The 9,064-nt window shown below is 41.8% G+C and overlaps 1 protein-coding gene across 1 annotated transcript in view; it reads left to right on the top strand.

Annotated features, from left to right (window-relative positions):
* Positions 1–9,064, top strand: part of POFUT2 (protein O-fucosyltransferase 2) — a gene marked incomplete at its 5' end in the record, with an annotated part of 39,560 nt that overhangs the window by 8,537 nt on the left and 21,959 nt on the right. Inside the window, 2 exons of the mRNA XM_019522885.1 lie at positions 2,294–2,438; positions 5,499–5,609. Of these exons, the coding sequence (XP_019378430.1) occupies positions 2,294–2,438; positions 5,499–5,609 (256 nt within the window). The remainder of the gene's footprint in view (positions 1–2,293; positions 2,439–5,498; positions 5,610–9,064) is intronic.

Below are 9,064 nucleotides of genomic sequence, written 5' to 3'. Positions count from 1 at the left end.
GCCAGAATAATTTTCTCAAAAAGCTTGCCCAGGATCGAGGTAAGACTAACTGGCCTATAGTTTTCCGGGTCCTCCTCCTTCCCCTTTTTGAAGATGGGAACCACACTGGCCCTCTTCCAGTCCTCTGGCACCACACCAGAGCACCACAAGTGCTCGTAAAGCCATGCCAGGTGTCCTGCAATGACCTCAGCCAATTCCCTCAGTACTCTAGGGTGGAGATCATCCGGACCAGCTGACTTGAATACATCCAGTCCCTCCACAAGTTTCCTGACTAGTTCCTCACTAACCTTTGGCCTAGGTGTGCCTCCCCTGGGGCCTGAGGGGGGCCCAGCGGGGGGGTGACTGTTCCGGTCCCTGCTTAGGAAAATGGAGGCAAAGAAATCGTTAAATATGAAGTCCACTGATGAAGTTTATGTCACTTTTGCAACCCAGGACCTGTAAGCTTTGCTGCTGTTCTAGGAATCTAAAAATGGGGAGGGAGGAGGGCGGGATTTCCTTTTAAAAAAGTAAAGTATTGCAGGGGTGTCAAACTTAACCAGCCCTGCAGGCCAGATGAGGGTGTCACAGCTGGTCTGCAGACCAGATCAGGCTGTGCCAGAGCCAGTCAGCAGGGCCAGTCCAACAGGGTGCAGTGTGCAGCACACGCCTTGTGCTATCCCCCTGTGCTTTTGGCAGCACCTACACAGCCAGCCTGCATGCCACAGGCAGCTCAAACCCAAGAGCAGGGCTGGTGTGGGCTGCATGTGAGCGGGATCCAGCACTGTAAGCGCTGCTCACGGCGTAGAGGGTTGGTTCAGGGCACATGCTGCATTCAGTTTCACTCCAGACAGCCCTACATGCTGACTCCAGCATGGTTGGATCTGGAATATCCCAGTGCCAGTGCTCAGGGTCAGTCTGTCATGGGCATCACATGCAGTGTGTGCACTGGACCAACACCTTGTGCTGTAAGTAGTGACTGCACCACCAGGTCCAGCCCATGTGCCAGAAGGCTCTGCATACCACATGTAGTGTGCAGGTTCAGTACAAGATCCTTGGTCTGGATCATGTAGCTTCATAGGCTGGATCTGACCTGAAGGCCATATGTTTGACACTCATGCCATACTGGATTCCCAATAAACTATGGTGAGACTCATTAATTATACAGTTTTGACAAACTGCCTTTTGGCTAAGTACCCACGTAGCTACTAAGATCAGGGTCCTATGTTCTCTTCCAGCTCTACAAGGCCATGTAAATAGGAGATTGTTAACATTCATTAATGAGTCTAAAGTCAATCTGCACTCCAGTGAGTAATAACAGTTTTAAGGTAGGTCACTAAATTTAGTGTCTTATTAAAATATTTGACATAATTACTGTCACTATGAGAAAAAGACAGTAGTGGACATATATAGTTCTGTGCATAAAATAGGTATTCCTTATCCTCAGCACACAAGCCTAACTTTAAGTACTTCTAAAAAATGCTATGGCAGAAGTAATTATAGACTGACTCCAGGACATTAGGTTTGAAAAATAAGATTTCTCTTTAATTGTAGAAGCAAAAGTCGTCTGAAAGATTAAAACTTCCATTTTTATGTGCATAATTAAAACAACCAAAGTTCCCTGAAGTTTTGTATTAGAAGGTAATTGCCCTTAGGATGACATACCAAGCTAAAGCCTAAATCCATCTTTAAGAGTGAGTGTAGATAACACAAATGCTCATAATTTTACTGTATTCAAGGGGTGTCCAGGTTCTATGTCCTAGCCTCCATCACAAGATTACCACAAGGGGGCAGGAGAAGGGAAGAGAGAGAAATAAAGAGTGAGGGGAAAATACTAAAGATAAAACTAAAAGGATGGGAAAAATTCATGTTAAATAATAGATTTGTAGCCAGTGCTCCTTAAGTACATAGCCCTGTCAATATTGTATTATTGTTGAGCTGACTAGGCTGCCGAGAGGGCTTCTAGTAGCATCCCATCGGCAGCTTGGTCTCCCTTAGTTGCAAAGCAGGCAGTGAAGCTGCACTTAGGCATTTACGCAATGTCTGCATTTAATATGCAGATTTCCAGAATTTCTTACAATGTAAGCAGTAGACATCAAATTGTAACTGCCATTGTGTTATACAGTGAACTAAATTACATGTATAAGTGGAGCACCTATGATACAGTTCACTTTGATCCTTTTTTTGTGTGTGTAAATTTCCCGAACTTATAGAACGTTCAAAAGTATGGCAGATTTTTAACAAGTAGTAGTGCTACTATATATACATTTGCATGGAACGGGTATTTGATGATGATCTGTCTTCATTTCCTTTTTAGAGTCAGGTGGACCTTTTATTGAACAGGTATATGTTCTACAAGGCTATGCAGAAGGATGGAAAGAAGGAACTTGGGAGGAGAAAATAGATGAGAGGCCATGCATTGATCAGCTCATGTACTCAAAAGACAAACATGAATACTACAGGTAATGTCTCACAGTATATTAGATTCCTAATATCCATTTTTCTTTATTTGTGAAGAACAATGACACTTTTGGCTTATGGGGTTAGGAGGGTGGTGTGTTAAGGGAAGTGTAAGTAGGAGACACAATTTCAAATAAAACTGCTTAAGCAGAGAGAGGAAATTTGAATTTCAGCCTTGTTAAGAGACAGAAAATAGATATGGTATCCATTAGATAATTTTGCTTTTCTCTTTCTCCTGAGACTCAAGGGAGAAAGATGTCTTGTAAATGAAGCTGAGCCTGGGAAAAACTACTTTGGAAACACTTTTCTAGCATTTATTTGCAAGTAATGCATGTATTATTCCTGATACCTTCTGTCTCAACTCCTGAGGGGAGGTGTCTTTGCTCAGGTTTTTAATACAACAATTTTCTTCTGGAAAACAAGAAAAATTCTGACAATTTCCAGTTATGGAGAAACTTGAAAAATCACCTTGTGTGAGGTGATTATTACTTTTAAGAAATAAAATTAGAAATTAGAATCTCTTAAAAAGATAACTTTTAATTGAGGCTTAGTGCAGAGTAAGTTTAAAAGCTATTTCAAGTAAAACTCGTAGGATGAATATCTGAAGTCCCCATGGAAATACTTTCTAATGCCTGTAATATTTAATCTACACTTGATATGGAACTACTGGGTTCTTCATTAATGGAAGCATAAATGGCTTCCCTGCAGCCATGATTCTGGTAGTAGCAGTTGTCAAGGACATATTCTGTCAATTTGTTTAAGTGTGAAGGCTGTTCATTTGTTTTTAATGTGGTCCTCACTGCAGTTATTCAGGCATTTTTTAAACTCTGTATTGGATTATTGCAGTGTGTTTAGTGTGGGGCAGTGCCTTCTAGCCAGAGAAACCCATTGTGCTGAAATCATAACTGTAAACATGAACTGTACTCTTTTAGAGGGAGGGAGGGAGGGAGTTTGTGAAAAACTTACACGATATATTTTCAGCTAGATGAATCCTGTGTCCACCTGCAGGAATAATGTAAGAATAGTCCTTGGGAAACTGCTTTACTTTACCCACATAAATGTGGTTGACAGGCTTCTTTATCCCCCCCCCCCGGTCCATTACTCCCTGAGTATAGAGACTACAAGAAATGAACAATATATGTCTCTGGGGCAGAGTACTTATTATCATTTCAACCTGGAATTTTATATCTATGGCTGATTTGGAAGCAACAAAAAATGTTAGAGGCCTAAAAGCTTACCTATGTCTGTCCCGACCATGCCATTGGTCCAATAAAAGATACCACCCACAGCAATTCTTGCCCCTCATATATTTCCTGGATCATCATGGCAACAACATCATCTCAACACTGACAGAATATGACAAATTTATTCACAGCAGTTCTGGCTGACTTCAGTTACAGTTTTTTGTTTTGTCTTGTTTTACCCTTTTAATCCCTCTCACCCTGCAGAGCCAATACAGCTTCTGGGACAGAGGTAAGATTCTGTTCCTCTTCAATCCTCAACAGAATTGTTATTCACATGTACCACTGTGAGCAGTGCTTTCTACAAAATCTTCATAACTAGTGGTGATGGGGGAGCAGGAAGAAACTCAGCAATTACAGGTCTCTTGGAGTTGGCAGCGATGGTGTTTTAGGATAGATAGCTCCTTACTTGTAAATTTAAACATTTTTTTTTAAGTTTTATCTGGAGGCCTTGTGGGAGAAGTAAGCACAGAGCCTCCATCAGTGCCATATTTATAGTAACTATAAAGAAATAGATCCACATTTTGAAGTAATTATATTAAAGTGGACTAACAGCTTAATCAAAATCTACATGCTCCTTGTTATCAGCTGAACTGAGTTTAGGCCTATTTAGTTTTGAAAAGTTGTGGGTGACCTATTTTACAGGCTTAGAAGTATGCTTGGTCTGTTGGCATCTCCCTTACTTTGAGTGTTAGTATGGCAGGAAGTAGCTTTCTGAAAGGGGTAATTCCAGGAATGACACCCCAGATTCTGGCTAGGGGTGGCCAACCTGTAGCATGTATGGAACAGTCAGTGGAGCAGCAGATTGGGCAGGGGAAGGGGACCAGAGCAGCACTCAGTAAAGGTGTGAGCCTAAATTGTGGCACACCTGCCAAAAAAGTTGGCCCCTACTGTTGTAGCATAACTCTCAGTAGTCATAGACTTTGTGGGCAGGAGCTCCCAGAGCAGTGTTTTTCTAGACTTACCTGCAGAAAGCTCTGCTACTTCTGGGATAGCAATCGGCAAGAGGTTAATTTAGATATAATGCTGTCCACTGTGATTGGTCACAACAGAGTAAACCCATGATAACTTCCCAAGGAAGAGAAACTGGTTAAAAGGCAGCCAGACCTTTCCCTTAAAAGTGAATTCATTAAAACCTTTCTAGCTCTTACCTAGCATCAGAAATATTGTATGCCACTGTATTTCTAACATTTCTTTTATGAGTCAATATAAATGTTCTGGGCGGTTTGCAATGCTCATTTGCTTTCCATTTAGAAAATGCTCATTTGCTTTTCATTTAGAAGGGTTCTGCTTGGCGCACTGTCTTTCAGCCACTTTGCAAATGGAAGCACCTTGCATTAGTCGTAGAATATCCTCTGCTACTCAGTCACAAAGGAACTTTGCGTGAAGACTGTCTAAACAGTACTGTTAATCTGGAACAGAGGAATCTGAGAGAGGCTTTTATTTAACTTTATCAAATTTTATGTAAAAGTTGATGATTGTTTCTTTTAAGTGAAAAGGATAATTTTCCCAGTAAATTAAGTCTACAAATAGATTTTTTTTTTAAATCCCAGAAAATATGTTTCAGGGTTTTAAAAAAACCCCCTATTAATAACAAAATATAACATTGACATTGAGAGACCTGACTCTAAACAGATCATTATTGAATACAATTGAAATATAAAGAAGTTTTTTTTTTATTGGAGGCTCTCCCTTTTGGGGGGGACTAAAGGTTGTTTTTTCTCTAGGAAGTACTGTTAACTAATTCTACTGTACAGAACAAACTCATTTAAACATAGTGGCCTGCTGCCTGAAATGTGGTGGTTTTGTTTTTTCTTACAGGGGCTGGTTCTGGGGTTATGAGGAAACACGGGGCCTCAATGTCTCGTGTCTCTCTGTCCAAGGATCAGCCTCAATCATAGCTCCTGTTCTTTTGAAAAATACTTCTGCACGGTAAATTGCACCATTTTATTATTTACTTTCAGATTGTTTCCAAGAACCCATTTCAGGTTAAGAGACTGGAGTTAGGGGAAGCGCATACCATATTGCATTCTTATAGTACAGCCCTGTTGGAAAGGTTACATTTTATTAAAACTGTTGTAAAATGGCTGTGACATCAGAGCTCCAAGTTACAACTAACTTCAAAGCTTCAAAAATACAGGCACATTTTTCTAGGATATTAGTTGTTCCTGCTAGTTTGAGCATCAGTAGTATGTGTTGTCTTGTATGGAATAAGAAACCATTCACCCTGCCTACAAGGATTTCAGTATCTAAGAAATACTGTGTTCACTCAAACCCATGACAAGGTTTTTTCCCCATTTAACATGATGGGAAAAAGCCCCTTATTTTGGGTTCCCTTTTTTCCCTGTCCCCTCCCCCCTGCCACTGCTTACCCTCCCTCCAGCTTCGGCATGGCTCTGGCTGTGCCAGAGCTGGAGCTGGAATGAGGGTAAGCAAAAGGTGCAGAAGGTTGGGTGAGGGGGCAGGGCAGGGATGGCAGGCATGTGTCAGGGGGGCAGACATGGGTGGGGGCAAGTAGTAGTTGTGGGGCAGGTGCTGGGGAGCTGACAGCAGGGAGAGTAAGTGGTGAGGCAGGTGGTGTTATCTATGGCAAGGTGTAGAAGGGGCAGAGGTCAAACTGCTTGATTCCCACTACCACTCGCCCCCCTGCCACTGCTTTCCCTGCTGCAATGGGGGTGGGGGGTGAATTTAAGCTAACCCTTCAATAATTATGTTCTATACATGGAAAATTATAACACATTTATAAATTTTCCATTTATAGAATCTACTTATTAATGTTATCTTAAATTCAGAATTTACTTGGATTCGAGTAAATATGGTACTTACTATGACAGATGATTCTGAGTATTGTCCTGTATTCCTGTTTCTCAGCTTGTAGCCTTCCTGAAGCTCTCAAGAGCAGGTACCCACTTCTTGGGAACATCTTCTGGGGCGTCAAGGAGAAAAACAACCTTAAGCCCCTTTCTGCTCTCCCTGAGTGCACATATATTATATGTATAGGCATTTTCTGTCCTCAGCCTTCCTTGCAATAGCTGGTTGATCTGCTGTCAGGAGAACAAACAAAGTTTAACACTGAAATTCTACTTCCTGAGCATGCTGTGTCACAGACTTTCACTGTCAGGGAGTGAAAGATAGGTTTGGGGAGACTAAGCAGCTTATGTCTCTGCTCTTAGGACTTCCTGGTTGAACAAGAGATCTGAGATCCTGTCAATATAAGAGGAGACTTAAAGGAGTTTGGTTGGTTTAGCCTAGCAAAGTGAAAGTTGAGAAGGAGACACTATTGCTCTCTAAAATTGCATGAAGGGGTGGGAGTACACACCAAAGACAAAGAAGCCAAAGAACATGTTGGCATAAAAACAAATGTGTATAAACTGGTCATGAGTTAATTTATGCTGGGAGGTAGAAGATACTTTCTAATCCTTAGAACAGTGAGGATCTGGAACAGCCTGGCAATAGGAATAGTGGGGGGCAAAAAAAACCAAACTAGTTTTAAGAATGCACTTGATCAATTCATGGAAGATGATGTGATGTGGTGGTTGCAATAGCAAGGGATTGGAATCTAATCCAGGAATTCTTTTCCATTTCTTTGTCTTGTTTCATGGCAGCAGATCAAAGGTGTGTTGGGAGGACAGCTGGGACTGGTGGCATTGCAGACTGCTACACAGGAAGAGCAAGAGGGAGCTCTGGGCAAGTTTTCTTTCCCTTTGGTTGCCTTGAATATCAGCAACCATGCTTAACCTGTTCTCCCCCACTAGGTTTGACTGCCTCTCCTTTCACGTTCCATCTGTTTTGTGGAGGATGTATGTTTTGTCCTTCTTAAAGCTGCTTACAAGGTGCCATATGTGAAGAGGGTTATTATTACATTCAGGATGAGGCATGTATTCTTCTTAAAACCTATGAAATTCTTTCTGATTTCACATAAAGAAAACAGCTGTGACACTGCCAATTGGAAAAGTATCAGTATACAGTACTGCTTTATTACAGGAAACTTTATTGATGGAGAATTGAACAGACAACAAGGCCAAACTCTGAAAGTAATTTTTGGATGCACAGCCTTGTCACCTTCAGTTTCAGTTGGATCTGGGGTGTGTTCAGCACTTCTTGAAAAAAGATTCAAAATTAATATAGTAATTCAGTGCCCACCTTTGGAAACCTTCACCTTTTCTTAGGAAGGTCTGTGATAGGGCCATGAATAGAGCTCAGGTCTTACTAAATCCAAGTCAAATCACTTACTAAAAAAGTAAAGTCTTATAGTTATGATGCATGAAGAAGCATTACTAAGAGTGATCTCATAATACAGTGTTATTCCTATTGTATCAATTCACAAGAAGATTACAGTTCTCACCTCTGTTGTAATATTTAATTACGTAAAGTCCCTGCTACACAGAGACATCTCTGATTTACTTTGCTCTTGAAATATTGGTGTTTGGAGTTGTATAGTGATTTAAAAAAACACACTATGAGTTTATAGTTCAATTCATAATCAAATGCATGTAATACATGAAAACTGCTCTAATGGAATGTGAAGGTAGAGCAAATATTTTTAAATGCCATGGTCTGTCTTTGCAAACACACATAGGTAACTTCACATTTGAAATGAGTCCCATGTATATACCATATCATAGAAAATTAGGGTTGGAAGGGACCTCAGGAGGTCATCTAGTGCAACCCCCTGCTCAAAGCAGGGCCACCCCCTACTGAAGACCACTCCCAGAGCTTTTCAGGCCAGGCCTAAAAAAAAACCTCTGTAGGTAACCCATTCCAGTTCTTCATCACCCTCCTAATGAGACAGTTTTTCCTAATATCCAGCCTAAACTTCTCTTGCTGCAACTTAAGAATCATTGTTCCTTGTTCTGTCATCTGCCACAGCTGAGAACAATCTATCTCCATCCTCTTTGGAACCACCCCTCAGGTAATTGATCACTACCTGTTGAGCCAATGCTAGAAGGGAGGAATTCACGCCAGAAGGGAGGAATAGGCTGCAATCAGACCTAGACAGGTTACAGGGGTGGGCGGATGAGAATAGGATGGGATTCAACACTGACAAGTGCAAGGTGATGCACCTGGGGAGGAAGAACCAGCACCATACCTACAGGCTGGGGAACTCCCTTCTTGTCAGTACAGAGGCAGAAAAGGATCTTGGAGTCATCATTGACTCCAAGATGAACATGGGCTGGCAGTGTGGGGATGCAGTCAGGAAGGCCAACCGTACCTTGTCATGCATCCACAGGTGCATCTCAAGCAGGTCCAAGGAGGTGATACTCCCCCTCTACGCAGCACTGGTCAGGCCGCAGCTGGAATATGTCCAGTTCTGGGTGCCGCACTTCAAGAGGGATGTGGACAACATGGAGAGGGTCCAGAGGAGGGCCACTCGCATGATCAGGGGG

The sequence above is a fragment of the Gavialis gangeticus genome, unplaced genomic scaffold, assembly GCF_001723915.1.
Source record: "Gavialis gangeticus isolate Ggan-Ray unplaced genomic scaffold, GavGan_comp1, whole genome shotgun sequence".
In the NCBI taxonomy this organism is placed as follows: Eukaryota; Metazoa; Chordata; order Crocodylia; family Gavialidae; genus Gavialis; species Gavialis gangeticus.
The sequence above is the reverse complement of the archived record's forward strand: the minus strand, read 5'-3'. Positions and strand labels throughout refer to the sequence as shown.